The 20,773-nt window shown below is 47.1% G+C and overlaps 1 protein-coding gene across 2 annotated transcripts in view; it reads left to right on the forward strand.

Annotated features, from left to right (window-relative positions):
• Positions 1 to 18,030, forward strand: part of PSD2 (pleckstrin and Sec7 domain containing 2) — a 57,694-nt gene extending 39,664 nt beyond the window's left edge. For both annotated transcript variants that reach the window (XM_013954559.2, XM_013954560.2), the window contains 6 exons: positions 2,676 to 2,866; positions 4,087 to 4,157; positions 11,319 to 11,476; positions 13,141 to 13,285; positions 14,414 to 14,557; positions 16,260 to 18,030. In XM_013954559.2, the coding sequence (XP_013810013.1) occupies positions 2,676 to 2,866; positions 4,087 to 4,157; positions 11,319 to 11,476; positions 13,141 to 13,285; positions 14,414 to 14,557; positions 16,260 to 16,466 (916 nt within the window). In that variant the 3' untranslated portion in view covers positions 16,467 to 18,030. The remainder of the gene's footprint in view (positions 1 to 2,675; positions 2,867 to 4,086; positions 4,158 to 11,318; positions 11,477 to 13,140; positions 13,286 to 14,413; positions 14,558 to 16,259) is intronic.
• The last annotated feature ends 2,743 nt before the right edge of the window (positions 18,031 to 20,773 follow it).

Here is a 20,773-nt window from a genome sequence, read left to right on the forward strand (position 1 = left end):
CTGTCAAAATCCCTCTGAATGGTGGCCCTGCCCTCCTGGATGTTGACTGCACTTCCCAGTTTGATATCATCCACAAACTTGATGAGATGCACTCTGTCTCCTCTTCCAGGTCATTGATAAAGATCTTAGACAAGATAAATCTGTTCCCCTTCAGCTGTATACAGGCACCTTTCTCATCTCCAGCTACCCTGAAACAACATGGTGACAGATCTGAACACAGCTAGCACGATTACCTCCATGACCATTTCACAAACAGTTGCACTGCATCTTCTTCAGCCCTTCTTCTCTTTCTCTGTTAAAAACCGTCCATCTCCAGTGTATGTCAGGATTCCTTGACAAGAAGGTGCTGTGTGTTCCCTAGCCCACTGCCTTCCCTGCAGCTTTCCCTGCCTGCACACCTCTGCCTTAGGGAAGCCCATAACAGACCTGGGGCCTTCAGGTTACAGCATGGACACCTCTTCTCTTCTAAGTTAGCCTCAGGCCTGTCTTGTCTCTAGAGGATTGTGGGACTGAGCAGGACCTCTTGGACTGTTAGCTCCACTGTTTGCTGTACACCTTATGTTGTCCTGGCCAGAAATGTGTCTGGAAATGGTTTGATCCTACCTCCCCCTTCAGCTACCTGGCAGACAGGGTCAGGCTTTCCAGACATAAGGAGAGCCTCCTGCACCAGCTATGTCCCAATGGCAGAAATGCTTGCTGTGGGCTAGTGGTTCCTTCAGGAAGGGCCAGGGGCTGCGGTGACACAGCCAGTCTGTAGCACTGAAAAGGCAGTGATTTTTGAGTGGGTTGTGTGGCATTGATTCCACTTTAAAAATGATCCTACATTAAATCCTTAAGAAAGAGAGGCACCAATAACATCTTTGTAATGGAAATGCAGCCCTGGAGGGGTCCAACCCCACCAGGCCATGGCAGCCTGGGTCAGCCATCTGCATGTGGCCTTCAGTGCATTGACTTAGCATGCTGTGGTACATCAGTCACGAGAGGGAGCTCGCTAGCTCTACAAAAGGGGCCTGGTAGGACAATTTATATAACAGGAGTTCAGCAAAAGTGCAGCTGTTCAGTGGATGCAGGCAGTGATTATACAACTTCTGCAAGCACACAGCTCTGGTGGGGGGCACATGCTCCCCTACATGGGCATGCCTGGGGAACAGCATCCCCCACAGGGTGCAGCTGCGGCAGGCTGGGACAGTCTAATCCCACTCAGCAGCATCTAGCCCTTCATCTGCCCCCTTCCTCCCTGCCCTCTCATTTCTATTCACCACCTCATTCACCCCAGGTATCAGTCTGGGACCTGTCTTGCTGTAGCATGTCTTGCTTTATTGCAGGCAAGCCAGCTGTAATGTGAGAAACCTTTCACCTTCTCTGCAGCAAGACAGATGATCCCTGGCATGGGGTACCGGGTTTTTCTTCAGAGACATGGCACTGAGTCATAACCTTGCGTGGGTCTGCCTTCTCTCAGTGGCCACCCCACTGCTTGGCCTTCAAGGAAGACACCCTGTCCACAAAGCCCAGCTGGACATGCAGACACAAGGCCACAATCCCAGCACCAGGCACCTCTCTGGTACAAACCAGAGAACTGATCCCCCACTAACTCACCAGCCAAGCATGGTTTCTATGCTCTGCCCAAGCCCCAGGACTCCTATGGGGGCCGAGAGCTCATAAACCAAACTTCTGTTCCTAGAGGTTCCTGTCATTCTGACCAGTCTCCTTGCTGCAGATGGGAAAGTGTGGTATTTTACTGCTTGCTTCTCAGCAAGTGATTAATCTCCAGCTCACTGCTCAGCTGAGATTTGGCCCCAATCTAGTCTGCAATTTAGGGTGCCCAGTCATGCCATTTAGACACTAGCTTGCACCAGGTGGGGCAGAAATTCCTTGTTTGCTTTCCCTTCTCAATGTCCTAGGGACACTGGGGGAATACTTCCCATGCAAATTCTAATTTTTGTGTGCCGAATTAGTTTTTACTTCAAAAAGGAAGAGGCAGGCTTTGAGGAATCATTGAACATTTCCCTGAACTGCTCAGCCCTTGCTGTCCAGAGTCCAGGACCAGGACATCTGTAAGGAGAAGCAGTTTCTGGAAATGACCAGCAATCTTTGTTCTCTGGTGTCCCAATCTGAAAACAGAAATGGGGGTCAAATGCATAACCTGCTCCAGGATTTCCAGGATCAGGTGGCCCATCTCCTTAATGTCTGCAGAGCTTTTGTGCCTCAGAGATGTGGAGAAAATTCCTAAAGCTCCTTCAGTACCTAGTAGGCCACAGAAGCTGCCTCAGGAGAGGTGACACCCCTTTGATACCTGGTGTCTAGCAAAAGACCTCCTCCTGTCCCTGTAGGTGAGCCACATAGTTGGGGACTCTCCTTGTGAAATGCTCGTAATCCTAACAATGCTGTGTCTGCAGATTACTGGTGTTCAGACAGGCACCCATCCCTTACCTGTTTTGAGTAATGTCGCAGTGGAACCATTGGGACAGTTGCTTGCCATCCATGCTCCTCCAAGCTGTGTCCAGATCACCACCATTGGTATGTCCTGTATGTTGCAGTCCCTGGGTCTCCTTGCCTTTTCTTTCTCCGACTGGTCTTGTAATAAGCAACTCTCTCAAAATCAAGAGCAGATTATGCCCGCCATGACCCATCCCGTGTGTCCTCCACTCAATCTATTCTCTGACTTTGTTTCCAAGTGATGAGGACGAGTTGAGGAAATCACTCTCGGAGCTGGTAGACGACAAATTTGGAGCCAGTGCAAAGAAAGTGACAAGGATTGTTGACAGCAGCAACCCCTTCCTGGACATCCCCCAAGCGCTGAATGCAGTCACCTACAAGCACGGTGTCCTCACGCGCAAAACCCATGCAGACATGGACGGGAAGAGAAGTATGTGTTAATGGGACAGGTGGAGATGTGCCCTAGGCAGTACCAGAGCCTACCCCTAACCTTCCCCCTGGCTGTCCCTCTGGAGTGACATTTCCTCACCCCATCCCAGAGAATACAAGAGAGAGCCCCCAACACATGAGCACCAGTTCAGAGGGAAAGGAGGGTGTTTTGAGGCATTTGCAGACTTGAATGTTTTCAGGAGACCTCAGTCTTCCCTTCTCACTGCCGAGGAACCTATAAGAGTCTGCTGTTCCACATGCTGCTGGCATAGACCTGGCCTTCTGTCATGGGCATAACCCTGAATTCCACACTCTGAGCAACTGAGCAAGGCTGGTTCCACAGCGGTCATCCACCCCAGCCCTGACCTTAGGGCAGGCTGGTCTTAGAAGCTTTGGCCTTATCTACATTCTGCTATGTGCAGGGTACTGGGCAACAGGATACCTCATAATTTTGCAGTCAGCATGTGGGATTACAGAAAAGGTAATGGGAAATGTATTTGGAAGCTGTTTGCTAGTGAGCAATGATTAGTGAATCACTAATCACTTGGATATTCACTATCCCCTTGGATAACCACTGTTGCTAACAGATATGAATGGCCCAGTCACTGTAGCCAATTAGAAGGTCTTGAGGAGAGAAGGTTACCACCAAAGGCCTCCCTTGCTTCCAGCACTTTCTTAATAACCCACCCCTGGAGGACCAGCTCTCTTGTGATGATGTAGATGGCTCTCCTCTCCTCCCACCCCTCCCCAGCTTCCAGCAAGTTCTCTTTCCCTGAGTCCACCAAGACAGCTAGTGGTAAGGCTCCATCCGTAGTGGAACAGAAGTTGCCTTAGCCAGGGTATGTCTGCCTCACCCATCTGAACTAGAGAAGCTCAGGGTATGTCGCTGCTCCTCAAGCATTAAGTCCAAGGAACATGAACCTGGGTTTGGAGAAGCAGAGACTTCCAGCAGGTGTCCACTGGTACCCCTATACCTTCTCATCTCTGGTTTTGACCTGCTTGTGTTCTCACTGTGAGGTTGCATCTCCCAGCCCAGGTCTCTCTAACTGGCACCTCTCTGCAGACAGGCTGCTTGTAAGCAACAGCTTGGAGGTGTATGAGGTCTGGCATCAGTGCATGTCTGTGGTGGGTCAGGAAAAGGGTTGGTATTGCCAGAAATGTGAAGGTCCAGCAGCTCTGGCAGAAGCAGACATGTATAATTAGATGTTCTTCCTTTTTTAGCTCCCAGAGGAAGAAGAGGTTGGAAGAAATTTTATGCTGTGCTTAAAGGGACCATCCTTTATTTACAAAAGGTAACCATGATGAACTGAACCATTTGCTAATTTGTGCTGTCTCCAAAGCAGCCATGCTCCCTTAAGCAGGAGTCCCATAAATGCAAGTACAGGTGAGTCCATGTCCTAATGCATGCATGGACATCTACGGAGTTCTTCTGGAGACCTATACACAGAACTGGAGGACACTGTAATCTTCTGTGATGATGTTCATGCCAAAGGTGCTATTCACAACTTCACAAGAGGGCCATGCAGGAAGAAATAGGAGAGAAGGAACATTTAGGCAAGATTTCTGCAGAAGAGTCCCCTCAGGTAGGAGGAGGATTACAGAGCAGATGATATGGAATAGGTGATAAAGGATGTTAGTGAGCCGTGCAATAGGAATCTGAAGGGGCAGAGTGTAAGACTGGTCTTGTCCTGCCTGTTGTTTTATTTGCTGACATAATCCTCAATGGCGCATAAGTAGCTCCATTGAACATGGTAAGGACCTCTCCATGCTTAAATTTTATACATCTCCTTCAGGACCCTGCTGAGCTGGGTTCTCCATGAGCTGCCAAATGGACCTTTATGCCTTTCTGCACCTTTGTTCCATAGAGCTTCCTCCAGCTCCCCAGGTCTGTAACCATCTCTAGTCAACACAAGGATAAATTGAAGATCTCCACGAGGGGCAAAGTCACCACAGAAGAGCCTCCATGCATGCTGTAGCATTTATCTCTCTGCCTTTGAAGACTCTTGAATGCTAGGAGGATTTCCATGGATAGTCTTTATGTGGGGAATATCTGAGGAGCCTGGATAGGACCTCACTTTAATGTCAGTAAGAGCCAGCTAAGGGTGCTTGTTTATCATGCAGTCACATAACCCACTGAACTAGGTCTGAACTACTTAGTAAAACATGCTGTGCAGTAAGCCATTGAACTCATCTTGCTGAAACAGAACTCCCTGTGAGTAGATGTTACTATGAGTTGCAGTATTATCTCCAAAGCAATGAAAGTAAACAAACAGTGGATTTATATAAGAAAGGCCCAAAGATCCTCAGGGCAGCACAAAATTATGACTCAGAGCTCATAGCACACCCCAATGATCCTTATGTTTTGCCAGATACTATGGCACATGTCACAAGGCCAAAAAAAGTCTGGCAGTAGCTGACTGTAATTTACTGTATGCGTTGCTCTTAGCCAAGTGGTATTTTTACAGCCTTGCCACCTTCTTCCGCAGCTGAGGGAAGCTGCAGTGTACAGGAGAGCCCAGGTCTTCCTCAGCCTTCTAAATGTAGCCTTATTCAAGTCCCTAACACTCCAGTCTCGTCTTGTTGCAATCTCCACACAGCATCCAGTGAAGAGGTCCTCATGCTGACTGCAGGGTGAGACATGAGGATTTAACTAACACAGAGCTAGTCTAAACATTTAGTTTTGTTGACAGAACAGTTTTGCTATGGAAAAAAATGCAATTTCATCAAAATCACAGGAACTAATTGAATTTAAAGGAATTTTTCAACAAGGACCTTTAGGGGCAGGGGCCTTGAGGTGAGGCTGTTGAGGGTAAATATATTTGGAACCAAATACACTTTCAGGAGAGATTTCTTCCTATGCTGGTCTAAAATCCAGTTTACTCAGGTTTTTTCTTAGCGCTTGGACAGTATTAGAAGGAGCCAGGAAGCAAATGCTGAGTATCATTCCTGCTGATGGGAGGAGTTGTTTGGTTTTCTTCACTCTACAAAGCCAGTAGCAATGACCTTACAGACTGGTGTATTCATACAGGTTGTTATTTTGATACTAGAAGCTTATAGTTCCAAAAGAGAGAGGAGATGGGCTTGACAGAGACACATGGTTGTTAGAAGAACAATGCTTTTATCTAGCTTGGCCTTCAGGGGCTAATGGTTAAGAGGCTGAGGACCTCTTTTATGGAGAAGAACTGAAGAAGCAAAACACCTAAGTTTTGGCTAGGTTATGAGGGTGTCTGATAAATACCCGCCATGACTGACATGTAATTAGAGGGAGGGACCAGAATTGCCTAGGGTGCCCCAGGGAAGTAACATAAGGAACAACAACAACAACAAAAAGTTAACCTGAAGAACATTCGGGCAAAGGGTTAAGAGAGGTTTCTTAATCATGAGCTGCTGTTTGACTGTACATGGCCCCTTTCAAAGGACTCCCTGTGCTGACCTAATCTGGTAGACATAGGGTCCACCAAGCTCATGGAAAAAAGACAGGAGGACAAGACCACCAAGCCAAAGTCCTTGCACTGCCTTTTCCAAACATTCCCAGCACCACAACAGAGAGCTGATAAAAATCAACCCACCCAGTTGATTCTTAGTGCAATTTATTGCTGATGGGGTGGTTTGCAGAGCAAAATAATTGTACAATAAAGGAAGGAAACCTTGTGCCAGCCTTCCAAGCTCTCAGCAGAAGATGCTTACAGATAAATGTAAGGTAGAACCTGGCTTGGGCACAAATCACTGGGAAAGGATTGTCTGACATGAAGACAGAGAAGAAAGTACCTGCTGCCAGGCTCATCTGATGCCAGGGAGCACAGCTTCAATGTATTCCAGGTTTTCACTCAATCCAAACCAAGGACCTTTAATTGGAGACTCTCAGAAGACCATGGAGGCCAGCCTTGGGGATCAAGTGCAGTAGAAATGTCAGGGGGGCTGTCTGGGGAGATAGACAAAAGGAAAGGAGGAATGGATAGATAGAGAGGTTAATATAAGATAGGCAGAAGGGTGGGGGTGGCTGAGTGGATGGATAGATGGCAGTCTTCTAAAAGAAATCCAGGCAGCAGCCATAAACCTGCTGATGTAGAGATGTTACATGTCATTGACTTGCCATTGTTAATTGCTGAATTAGCATGTTCTAGCACAGTCTACTGAAGCAATTGCTTGATCCCTTAAAGGGATGCAACAAAGTCTTGAGGGTGAAATGTAGGCTTAGGAGCAGGGCGCACCTCTTCTGCACTCTAATCCGTGCTGGGTCACTGACTCACTCCATGGCCTTTGGCGATTTACTTCACCTCTATAAAATGGGGATAATAACCCTGAATCACCACAGGTAGAGGGATGTTGAGAGGAGAGATGAAGGGCTATAAAGAATGAGGTGCTCTTACGTGGAAGTACTGAAAAGGGTGCGGGTCTGAGCATTTCCCTCAGCATCTGACCCTTCAGCCCAGACTCATAGAGGAGTTCCCAGCACTGCCCTGAGCCATGGGCACTGTCCCATGCAGGCAGGCCCTTATCACAGTAATGCTGCTCAGAGTACCAAGTTCATGGCCATACTGAAGACAACAGTTTTTCTTATTAAACAGTTAGTCTGGTGGGTGTGAACTGAAAAAGAGGAAAACCCCTCACAAGCTGAAATGTGAGAAAACTCTCTAGGTCTGCTTGGGCCTGGTTCTGAGCCCAGAGGAGGAGGCAGTGCTTTGGACTCTTTCACTGCATCCAGATGCCCTTCATAGGCAGGCAGACATAAGAGATACCTTTTCTTGAAAACAAGCTGTAAGCTGGGGAGCTCATCTTAGTTGTGGATCCCCCACCCTTCACACACAGTGTGCAGTAGGAGAGAGCTGGGTTTAGAAGAGCGAACCAAAGATGCCATGGAACACTGCCATGGCAGAAAGTAAGCCCAGGAGAGGGGTTGGTCATGCATGTTTAAACAGGGTCTTTGTGCAGGCGGAGGAGGCATATGAACTGGGAGTCTGTCTACACAGTCAACATTAAAAGTTAAAAGTAAATTAAATGAATTTGGAGAGATTCTGAAACAAAGCACCCACACAGGGGCTCAGTTCCTACAGAAAGTGTTTTCAAAACATACCCTGGAATTTGCTGACCCCAACCATCCTCCACCCAGAGAAGCAAGGAAAAAATAAATTACTCACCATTTGAGAGCTAGGGGCCTTGAAACCTATCCTGATTTAATTGAAATGGAATGGCAGATCAGACCTTGCCCATTTCACAGTGGCATGTACCCATGTAAGCAAAGCAGGACACGTAAGACAAAACATTCAACAACCCTATGATACCAGATTAACACCTTTATCAGCATCTGTAGATGAAGCCAAATTCAATATGGCAAGATAGCACTGCGGTTATAAAAAGATGAGAGTATGATCAGAAATACTACAGCATGAAGAAATCATTGTATTAAGTTCCTTCAAATGTGGCAGAAGACTGCTTAGGTTTTAACATAAAAAAGTTTTCTTTGACATTTAATCCAGAATTACTTCAATGAAAGTGTTTGTGTTACTATTATGTTATATATGCTTAAGCTTGTGCTTAAGCTTACATTAAAGTTCAGAATGAGACAGAGGCAAAACTCAGAGAAGCCAGTGGGGGCTTCAAAACAGAGCTGACATGCTTTGCAGAAAGGTAATGGGATTATTCTCCCAGGGAAGGCTAAGTGCTAGTGCAAGTACTGTGCGCAGTAAGAATCCCAGTTGTCTGTGACTGGCATCTTACAGGCCTGGAAGGCTGTTTATGGAGGGTGCCTGTTTAGGCACAGAGATCTCCCAGCAGTGGCAGCAGTGCACATCATGATGACTTTTGCAGCATTTGCATCAAAATGAGCTTCCTGGAAGACCTGACCCATGCAGAAGTAAGCATCCAACACCACGCATTCCTGCAAATGCATCTTTTCCACTGGTGAGGAAGCGCAAGGCAGAGAGGACCTGCTTGACTCTACCTCATGCTGATTTACAGAGTCCAATGTTAGAAAAGTAAGATCTGGCTTTTCCTTACACCTACATTAATGCGCATGAGCATGAAATCAGTAGAGGCAATAAATGGAGATGCCTTTCAAGGTGAAGATCTGCATTAGTTGAACCAATTTGCAGCCATGACAGTTTCTCCTTGTCACCTGCCACTAAGCCTCGTTATTCTCACCGTATTTTCAGAAAGCTTTTCTTGAAATAAGAGATCATGGGCTTCCCAGTCAGTTTTATTCATATCCAAATAGCTTCAACTTTGGAAAAACATTCAGCATTGGAAGTCTCTCTGCAATATACTAGGCTTGAGCAGCAATGTTTCCCTCAAGCAACTGTTTGCCACCAAATGGAGTAACATATTAGGTCCTCATAAGCCAAATCATTTTTTTTCTTTGTTGAAAGGCAATTAGCCCATCTTTCTGACTACTGACAGCACCAGTTCGACTTCTACAGTCAGCACTGGTATCTGTAGACATTTGGCTATGGCTTGAATTTCAGAGGAGCTCCAAGCCAAGCAGCAGTGCAGGAGTGCACTGGGGAAAGGTCATTTATACCATCCCACAGTGCAACTCATCTGATCATTACCTTATGAGCAGGGTGCCCACACCACCCATCCCTTCCCATGCAGGGCTTTTCTTTGCAATTTCCCCTTAAGAAGGCATCACTTTCTGCGTGAGTGAGGGGTCAGTACCAGACATTTCTTGGCCCTGTGACCCACAGCATTTCTTTCCACGAGGCCAAGCAGCCCATGTGTTCATACACCAGTCACTGTGGCAGCCCCTCTCCAGCTTCGGATGACTACTTCAGAAAAGAAGGGAAGGAAAAGCTTTGGAAGCCTGTTTCTCATCGGAAGCAAGGATCTGTGCCAGCCACTTTCATGCGCTGGGTGGTGCTGGTCCCGGTTGCTCTGCAGAGCCCATGCAGCAGAGAGAAGACCTTTGTGGCCCTGTAACAGAGAATGGCCTTATTGACTAGCGTTACCAGCCAAAAAAGTGTGGCACAGCTTTTCCCTGGAGGACTGGATTTGTGGCACCAGGACATGGGAAAGAAAAATCTTTTTGCAAGACTGCAGAAGAGACTGAGCTTTAGCTTGAAACCTGAAGAAGGGTTGGGATGAATAGATCACCAGTATGAGGGGCGAGCAGACCCTATATTGACAGTCAAGGACAGTCAAAGAAGGCAAGATACCTAAGACTGAACTAGTCTTCTAGGTTTGAACTGTAATCAGTAGGGCAAGGCAGACTCTTGCAGGGATAGCCTGCCCTGAAATAGGCTATAACATGGTCATTTCACAACAGCTCAAGCTGCCATCAGGCAGTGTAGTTACCCAAAAAGGCAATTCTGCTCTCCACTCCTGCAGCACAACCATGTAGTCCCAATATGGCCCTTTCCCTTGCACCAGCCCACTCATCCAGGCAGTGGCCTGGAACAGGGGAACTGGTGCAGTTTATAACCGACCAGAGGTGGGCACTTGGCAGGACGGGGAGGAAAGCAGTTTATTTTAGCCAGGGCCAGGTTTCCATCCATCCATCCATCCATCCATCCATCCATCCATCTCACCACCCAGCTGGACCAGCCATTGAGCTGGAAAGCAGGCAGTGTGAGAGGCTGGCTTAAAGTGGCCAGGAGCTCAGTCAGTTTGAAAGCAAAGTGTAAACATGGGATTGATGGAACTCCTATTTTTCCTAAGAAGTGCTGTGTCCAGACAATCCCATTAGAGTCTGATGTTTGAGATTTTCTATCTGTTTATAAAATATATACATATGTAGTTATTGTTACATTCTCTGCTTGTGTGAAATTTTCCTGCAATGGGGAAAATGCTACGGAGCATCAGGGAAGCAGGAATAAAGGCAATGCTGCTGCAATCTGCAAATGCCTGTCTACTGAATTACATGAAAGACCATGCCAAAGGGTCAAACACACTAAAGAGAGACCAAGCATGGTTTGACTGGGCTATGTTCAGTCTGGCAACTGTCCCACCAGCCATGCATCTGAATGGAGAGGTGCACTAGGCTCCAGAAATATTCATGTTCCAGGGCTGCCAAAGACAGTGCAAGCCCCTGAGCCCAGGTCCTCCAACATGTAAATCAGTGTAGCTCCAGGGTGGGCTCTAGCTGATACCTGCTGGCTATCAGGAGTTGTACCTCGGTGTGAGTTCTGTGGCTGTGAGTAAAGCTCTGCAGAAACCTAGCCCTATCTTATGTCTTCCCTCAAAGCCCCAGGCATGTGCTGTGTTAGAGATAACTATTGATAATTGCATTTAAAACTTTCATCTCCTTCTTTACATCTTCCCAGTGAACTTAATGATGGAGGAAGATGCCAGATGTTAATTATTATTATCATTGTCAGCTTCTAAAATTTACTGTACAAAGCAGTGCTTTTCCTGGTCTCAGTACTCTGTGATTACAGCACAGAGAAAAAGGCATATTTGTTGAAGTAACCCACAAATGTTAGTGTTGTCATTATCCAATTAACGTTCCTTCTTCACAGGATGAATACAAACCTGACAAAGACCTCTCTGAAGTGGATCTGAAGAATGCCATTCGTGTTCACCACGCCTTAGCCACGAAAGCCTCTGACTACAGCAAAAAATCGAACGTGCTGAAGCTGAAGACAGCTGACTGGAGAGTGTTTCTATTCCAGGCCCCGTAAGTACCATCAGTTCCTCACCGGAAGACTTCCCTCCAAGCATGAAATGGCAAGCCAACTTCCATCCAGTGTCGGATTCTCTTCTTCTTGACCAAATCAACACACACATTAAAGGAGAACCCTAGAAAGAAAAAGAATTTGGGGGAAGAAGGTGCTAAGCAGAAGGAGGACTGAGGGTGAGGTCTGTAGGACTGTGTAAGGGACTTGGTCATGGGGTCACAGTTTATACCCCAGGTGAGCAGAGATTGCTTATGTGACAGCAATCAAGCTCTTGACAATGGTGTGTGTCAGTCCTTTCTGGTTTGTCACCAGGGTTAGATGAGCAGGTTAGGATGAGAGGTAAAGGGCTGAGGAGGGAAGTAACTTCCCCTTCTCCCTCCCTCAGACATTAGCACCAAAAATACTGCAGTGATCCACAGCCCCCTACCCCACCCCCTTGAAGCCATATCCAGCCTGGCTACACAGTCCATCAGGCAAAATCCTACAGGCTTCAGCTGGGTTTTGCTACTAAAGGACTGAGGGGAAGCTGATGAAGCAGAATGTTTCCAGAGCATGTCTGTGGGTTACATTGCAAGAGAGGGTTTCCAGAGCTGGACAGGAAAACATGGTTTCCAGATAGGCTATGGAGTTCCCACAGCCCCTCAAAAATAGCAAGGGAATATATGGACACACTTGCACTTAATTGTAAGACTGTTTTAAAATGTGCTTGAAGTGTTTTACCAGTTGAAAGTTATATCCTAGCACTAACTCTGTGAGACAGCTGTCTAGAGTGGATATTTCCAAACTCTCTTCGTGCTTGCTATGTACAAGTAGTTTGGGCTACAGTAACAAGCCAGCCCAAATCACACCACCATGCTACCAAGTACGGTCCTGGGGTCCCCAGTGTGGATGTGTCCTCACACTCTCCTCTTACGAGCTTCGGTTCTCAGTCTGTGGGAGGCATTGAATTAAGAAGCTGACAGTTCACCTTGTCAGCAAATGATGGGGAAAACTATATTAAGATCATTAAAGAAGTCTTCCAATCCAGGCTATGTCTTCTACCTTACTCCAGTGCAGAGGAAAGTTGCTCTGCTAACAAGCGCCACATGATTGAGTTGTCTTCTATTTGATGTTTTCTTTGTCACCTCCTGAGATACTTGACACCGTAAGTTAGGATGGGGTAGTAACATCAGGCTAAATCTTGACATCTAGACTCATGAAACGAAAATTGAGTTGAAACCTAGTGGGAGTGCTTCCCAAACAGATCTGATTAAGGACCCTAGGCTATGTACCACGAACATCTGAGGGATCCTTGTGCTCCATGGGACTTCTGTTCCTTACCGCCAGATAAGGACTCCATATCTCCAGAGAGTGGTATGTCCTTCGCACTTGCCACCATGTTATCTCTCCTCAACTTCTCATAGAATGCAGAGTTGATGAGGAAGGTGGAACTGTCAGGGCTTCATGTAAGCGGACAAGTGTCCTGAAATCATTAAGGCACTGTAGAGGAGCCAATTAGGCAGTGTTTTGCTGTGTTCACAACCAAGGGTAGCACAGAAATGGCTTTGAAACAAGGCCACTTATGGCCCTCCTGAGGGCAGACAGCTTCAGGGCTGTCCTTAGCTGGCTGGGCTTGGGTCAGGAGCATTTACAGAAACCCAACTTCTCCCCTCCTCCATAACAGAAGTAAGGAAGAAATGCTCTCCTGGATCCTGCGAATCAACCTCGTTGCTGCCATTTTCTCTGCCCCGGCCTTCCCAGCTGCAATCTGCTCCATGAAGAAGTTCTGCCGCCCGCTCCTTCCTTCATCCATGACTAAACTGTGCCAGGTAATGTGTGAGAGAAGGGGTGGTGGTGGAGGTGCCTGGTATATAGCCGGCCCTTCAGCACACAGCTGAAGGTGAACCCATCTGCAGCTTCCCTCAGCACCTGCCTGCCTGACATATCTAAGCCCTCAGGGGTACACACACCCCTATCTTCAGGGCAGGAAGGAGTGTAGGGGGCAACTCAGAATGCAGCAAATCCCGTGTCTGGCCAATGCTTCCTCTGCAATGAAGGTAAAACACCCCTGCACACATACCTTCTGCCTTAATGGCCGTTGATTCTGGACTGTTTACTGCTTATTGCCCATCACATCCCAGCACCTCTCCATTGCTGGGGTTGAAATGACTGCTCCTGCCGAGCCCAAGAGCTGGCTACAGCCCTGGTTTATTTCATAACATGACACTCAGAGAGGGCACCCTGTTATATCTAAAGCTGAAAAGCCACAGAGAAGAGAGAGTCTGAGTCCTACTCAGTGGGGAAGGTTGTCTGGAAGCAGTGGGGCACAGTGCACCAGAGCACAGCTGCCTAAGGCTCAGTTAGCCAAGAGTGATGGGCAGCTGCCATTCAAAGAGAAGCTTTTGTTTGTACTGCCCAGGGAATGTGAAACATGCCTTAGCACCTCCAAAAAGCAGGAACACACAGCCACTGGGCCTCAGCAGAGGGGAAGGGAGAGGATAGCCTGAAATGATCAGAGCAGAGATACAGCTCCTTATCTGCTGGGCAGACATGGCTGGATGTTGTCTTTCTCAGAGCACAGACTCGGAGGGTGCTTTTTCATGTAAAAAGGGCAAGATACTCAGCTCTGGGGACACAGCCAGTTCTGTCTGGGTATTAAAGGACACAGAGCATTTCATGTTTGTGATGCTAAAGAGGCCCAAGTGCCAGGGAAATCTACTCCGGGCACTTGTAATGGATGGGTTTTGATCTTCCTCAAATACCTATCTTTCAACTGCTCCCTATCAGATGAATTTGCAAATGTGCTGCACACTTTTGGCTCCAGCACATGGTACACAGCCCATTCCAGTAACTAAGCTTACGTCCTTGCAGAGACAGATTCCACACTGATAGGCAGGTGGTGCACTTAGGTGTTACATCTTTGTACATTTTAATACCTGACATGCTTCTCTCTGCAGGAGGAACAGCTGAGGTCCCATGAAAATAAAATGAAGCAGATTGCAGATGAATTAGCAGAGCATAAATTACATCCTGTAGAGAAGAGCCTGAAGTCGAAAGAGGCTGAGGAGTATAGGCTGAAAGAACATTACCTAATATTTGAGGTAAAGGAACTTTCATCATTTCTGTGATAAATGATACCTAGGCTGATAAGAGAGAGAACTGATAAGTCTGGAGCAGATGCTGTGTGTCTGGGAAAGCATGAAAAGGGAGAAATGAAAGAGGGCTCACAAGCTTGATGGGTGTCATGGGGCAGCAGTGAGTTTCACTGTTTTGCACTGAAGCTAAAAAATGATATAACAGACGTTGCATCCCCTCTGCGATTTCTAATGTGAAGAGGGGAAAACTGATGAGAGAAATAAAATCTTCCGTTACTGTCCTGGAACTTGAAATTTCCTCAGGTCCCAAGTAAGAAGGTGGTTCGGTTGCTGGTGTGCATCAGTCTTTTCAGCAACATTAATAAAAATCTAAGGGGAACCCTGGGAGAACTATTCTTGTTTTGGCAAAACTATTTCTGTAAATAAAAGCCAAAGACCATGTTATGGCTGATTACAGTCTCTTTGAGGATGCATGTAGCTAAGTTTAAAAGTTCTGCAAAATCTAGGCAGTGTTCATTGTGGGAGAAATAGGGTATTTTGTTCTAGAAGGAGCTGCACACAAGGTGGGATTCCTGCCACAGAGGAGTCAGTGGGAAGAGCCTGCTGGGGACCTCTAGTCCTGCTCTCAGCCAGAGGTTGGACTATTGCCAGTACTACCCCAGGCTGGCCATGGCTTTTTCTGGCCAAGTGTTGGAAATCTCCAGTGATGGAGATCTCCTGCCTCCCTGGTACTGCATCACAGGGCTGCACCACCCTCTTGGGGAAAGGTGTACTTGTAATGCCCAACCTGAATCTCCCAAGCCACAGTTGGTGGCCTCTGGTTCCATTGTCTTTGTGCCAACCCTTCAAAATAGTTGTTGGCTGCTGTTAGAGCCCCCTTTGCCTCCTGTTTGCCAGACATCTTATTTAGGATACCTGCAAAGGAAAAGTCTCCATTTGAGCTAGTTCTCTAGACTCTATTTTTAGTCAGGGAGTAGAAATTGGCACTTCCAGAGCACAATTCACCTCACCTCTCTGATGAGGTGTGCTCTGGAAATGCCTGTTTTTTTTGTGTTAATAAAGAAGGGAGAATATGCTGCCTCTGAGACTTTAGGGAAAGGATTGAGATATTACAGAAGCCCATAAAAACAGAACCCATCTAACCTTGGAGTAAAGGTGCTAGGCAGAGAGGAAATGCCTCCTTTTTGTGCTATGTTCTGTGAGAAGCAATGGGGGCACAATTTAACAGTAACAGTGAATCACTGGATAAGTACAACAGCAAGCAGAAGTATTTAAATCAATGGAAGGAAACATTCCTCCCTGAAAACTACTGTGCTCACCAGCGACTTCCTCGTGATGTTCCTAACCAGACAGGAAGGAGGATGGAAACTCTGAATATCCCAAATCAAGAAGGAGCAAATCTGTTGGCCTGCTTTTGCCTCTAAAACCTGCCTCTCACAGTCAGAGTGAGAGTCAAGAGCTGTAAGAGAAACTGGAGTCTTACACAGCCTTCCGCATTCACCCTTGGGTTGATTGGTCTTGTTAGGCTGTGGCATAGATCAGGCATTGTGCTGTAATTAAACTGTACTTGCTGGCTCTCATTAGTGGGATCCTGGCAATATAGCATGTGTTTTCCTGCAATAGCAGACAGCATCGTCTCCGCTTTCCGTGCATGCCCTGTTCTGTCCCTGTTCACAGGTTCTCTGCTCTGTTCCCTGTTCCCCTGCAGAAGAGCCGCTACGAGACATACATCAACCTGCTGTGCATGAAGATAAAAGTTGGGACAGATGACCTGGAGAAAATTGAAACCAACTTCTTCAAAGTGGAAGCTGATGATATTGCTTTGCGGAAGACACATTCAAGCCCTTCCTTGAGCCAAGGGCATGTGTCCATCAGTTGCAAGGCAGAAAAGGACATTGTAGAGCGGAACACTTAACAAGGAACGCACACAGAAGGGGGAATGAACCAGCAATGCTTTGCGCTCCTGGACTAGATCGATGAGCACAATTTTATCTAGGAATTTATATGAACAAAGCCGTAGACATACATGACACGGTGACTGCTCTAGTGAAAGAAATCAAAGAAGCTTTAGTTGACACTCCTTGGCAATGCTCTGGCATTTCAGCATCATAGACGCTCCACCTTTTCTTCATCCCTAACAGCACCTGTGGCTTTTCTTTCCCTCCTACTACTACCTGCACAATAAAGGGATATACTTGTTCTCCAAGGGCCAGGTTGCTCTTTTCTCCAGAAGCCCTCTCTTTTTCAATCCCTTCCTCCTTCCTTCTCTCCCTGGAGTCTCATGTCCGCAGTTCCTGGCAGTGCAGAAAACTCAACCAGTTCTCATGTTCAAAGGTTCAGCCCTCACCTCTCCGGTGAGCAAACAGGGTCTGTGGCACCACAAACGCTCTCAGAGAAGGGCACAGAGCAGCAGAGCATGTCCCTGCCATAAGAGCACTGTTCAACACATGGCACTAGGACAGATTCCGTGAGCTAGTCACTGATCGAGTGAGAGGCATCTTCAGCATGGGTGCACGGGAACGTGATCTGCCCATGGCAATGGAGGCCTGATGTGCCCTCTGTCGCCTTTTCCTTTTTTATATATATATATATATATACACACATATAAATATATATAAATAAATATATATATATAAGGAAACTTTAATGTGGGTTTTAAACCTCAGTGTGCAAGCAAAGGTAAGCTTCCTGGGGAAGACATTAGGGACCATGGAGGGTCTGACCGGCCTATTAGGATATTTTCAAAAATGCAGTAGCCTATGTTTCTTTTTTTTCTTTCTTTTTTTACCACAAAGGAAATCCCACCTGGCTTTGCTGTGAAATATTGCTCTCCTGTTCCTGCTGATTCAAACTGGCCGACTTGCTGCTTATTTAGCATCCATGACTTCTGCCACTTTGGGTTCGAGGCACAATTGGAGACATGCTTCAGATTCAACCTTACCTATGTGTGCAGGAGTGATTCTAACTGTCCATCAATGTTGTACTTCCTCCAGGACATACTGTACTCTTTTAAATGGGGAAATGTGTTTCTGTTCCTTTCTGTTGTCTGTGATCCAATGATTTACTATTGTACTAGAAATGATTCCACTGCATTTCAATGCCATGACTGTCCTCCCGCACTTTATTTATTTATTTCACTATTTGGTTTGGTTCTTTATCTTGGGTTGCTTTTCTTTCTCCTAAGTACATTCACAGTAATCAAGTTCCAGTTTTAAGGGATCTTGTAGCTGCTAATTACACTGTCATTTGCTGTTTATATTTTTGCAGCATTTTTTAAACAAACAAAAAAATTTTCTTTGGACCATCAACTTTTGAGAGCCTATGGACTACTGTTTTCCGTGATGGTTCATGCCACTAAAAACCTCCACCCAACTTTGTCACCTCTTCTTTTGATCTCTCTGTTTCTTTGTACAGTTTGATAGTTTATTTGAAATGATGCACTAAGAATCATGTAAAAAGAATAACAATAAAGCTGAATCTGTTGGTAAAGAGAATTGGTCTGAAATACAGTTGCACCGAGGCCTGTTGGCTGGAGTGGTCGCAGATTTTACAGCAATAGATGGTTATGCTCAAACTGGTCTCCACCAGCTCCTGCCGAATGAAAGCCAGACCCCTATTGACAACACCAGAAAACTCTCATTGTCTTTCCACAAGTGGGGTGCCAGACTGCCCATCCTCTTGGGTGCTGAGACTGCTGGCCTGCCTATACTTAGAATGGATGGCTCTCTGAGCAGGTGCAGACAAATTGGCTGCTTTGGAAATGCATTCAGGTAACTCATTCTTTCCTCCAGCACATCCCAGTCCTACCTTTCTACCTGCAGGTTTATGAGAGGAGAAAGATATAAACATCTGCACTGGTGGTTGGAGGTGTCCTAAGAACTGTTCCCAGAAGAGCCCTTGGCTATATTAGGTGTTGTGGCTACTCCTGCAACACATTGGATGCTTTGCTGTGGGAGGTGCTGTACAGATATCCCTTGCACTGGGGACTTCTCATGCTGCTACTTACAGGAAGCGTCTGGTGCCTCAAGATGCCCTGACCCACACAGTGCAAGCCTAGGGGAAAGTCAGGCCTGACTCTTGCTCTCCAAAGTCCCAGGTAATAATATCTCATACATCAACCTATCCCTTTTTTCCATCCCTTCCAGCAGGCAGCAACATCTCCAATGTGTTTGAAGAAGCAACCAAGAGCAGCTCAGTCCCACATGTCCAGGGTGCTACTCTGCTGCCCTTGGCCAGGAGTGAATTGCAAGGAAAACTAGGGTTTTGCAAAGTCTTCTCTGAGCACCAGAAAAGCTCCTCAGAGCTGAGACACTCTCTGCATAATGGGTGTGGAAAGGGACAGCAGTCTGTGTTAAACTCCTTGGCAAGGCAGCTGAGAGGGCTAAACCTGCACTTACCAGCAACCAGCATGGTTTGTCCTGATGCACAAGGGCTGATCAGGATTCTTATGCATGTACAGGCCTGGTGGGTCACCTTGCTTAAAAGAAGGCATTAAGAACACCCCAAAAATGCTCTGTTTGACCTCCCTCAACCAGATTATGACCAGCAAGAAAAAGGCTTTTGTCTTACTTTTATCCTTCCTGGAGGCGAAGTACTTGACCATTGCTATGAGAGAAGAGCAGCAGCTCAGAGGAATTAAGCAAGCACATCCTCTTTTCCTCCCATAAGCACCCAAATGCACCCCTTAGTACAGCCCCCAGCCTGTCCGTGGCCCTCCAGCAGACAGCACAGTTGTTCCTTATCCCAAATGGCATCTCCCACCTTTGTTATTTCAGCCTGACCTTTCTGCCAGGCCCCTTCTCCTGGACACAGCCTGCCACAAAATTCACTGTAGAGGGTCTTTTCTGAGCAGATGGCCTGAATCTGCACTTTTGGCCCCAGAAGCTGTGGACAAGAGCCATCTCCTTCTTCTCAGACTACCTCCCCCTTTCACTGTGTTGTACATTTTCTCACAACATTTGATCCCTCCCAGACAAAGCCAGCTAGCCCTGCTGTCTGATCCCATTCCCAGTAAGCGTCCCTGGGCAGCTGCACACCCCGACTCCCCCAGCTCAGCTGCAGAGTCCTGGGACACACCCCCAGACTCCCCACACTTGCATCCCCACCCCATCTTCTCTGCATCTGCACAGAGCAGCCACTGCACCACTCTGGGAGAGCCAAGCCAAACCAGCCCTCACCTCACAGCCCACACCAAGCAGTCCTTGGCCTGCCCAGTGGTGCGCTAGGCCAGGACTGCCATCACTCACCCTAGCCAAGTAGCCAAGAGCTGGAATCTTCCCACTGAACTGTGAGCCCTGTGGGGAGGAGTGAGGATGAAGACTGTATAATGTGTCCAGTTGCTCCTGTCAGCACCTATTAGCAGCAATATAGATGTGAGCACTTCAGTGCAGGCGGTATCCATTTGACAGGCTGTGAGAGAAAAAAGATGAAGGCCCAGGGAGGCTTTGCAATCCCAAAGCCAGGATCTAATGTTGCTCTTCTGCTTGCATCACTCTGTGTCAGCAAAGCAGTTCCCTCCCCTCCAGGAAGGGCAGCCAAGGCATCGTACATGCAGAGCAGAGCTAGTAGGAGGCTTCGGTGGCTCCCCCAACCTGTGAAAACTGCTGTCAAATATTTATGGCCAAACCCTAGCAGTACACATGGCTGGAGATGAGGGCTCTAAAAATAAACCAGACAGGGGAAAAGGAGATCCAGGCTTCCTTCAGAGGCAATTGGAAAGAGAATTAAAGTAGTATAATTGCCTCCAAATATAGAACACAGTTATGGGAACCAAGGGGCATGTTAAACAAGAAGTCATTATGAGAAATCATGAGGCTGCCATGGCTCATAGTTACAGATGCCTCAGCAGATGCAGCACATTGCAGATTCCTGTGAACCTTGGGGCAATAAAACATCTTTCCGCCTGGAGTAGCACTGAGCAAACCCACAGCTCCCTTCTGAAGGAACCCGGAAAGCAAATAGCAACAGCAACGACCAGGACTGAGCAGCCACTCTGAGCACCCCTGAGATTGTGTCACTCTGTTGCTCTGAGCCTCCAGCCTGGAGCATGGCAGCAGAAGGCCTGAGGGCTGCAGTGTGCCTGTAACGCAGACACGGCTGCAGTACCAACCCTGTGCCAGCCCCAGGTGGAATTTCTCCGGGAACAGAGATTGCCAGCTCACAGACATGCACACAGGCATGGAGAAGGGGCCAGTCCCATCCCTCCCTTCTGTGTGACTGATC

Source organism: Apteryx mantelli, chromosome 14, assembly GCF_036417845.1.
Source record: "Apteryx mantelli isolate bAptMan1 chromosome 14, bAptMan1.hap1, whole genome shotgun sequence".
Lineage (NCBI taxonomy): Eukaryota > Metazoa > Chordata > Aves > Apterygiformes > Apterygidae > Apteryx > Apteryx mantelli.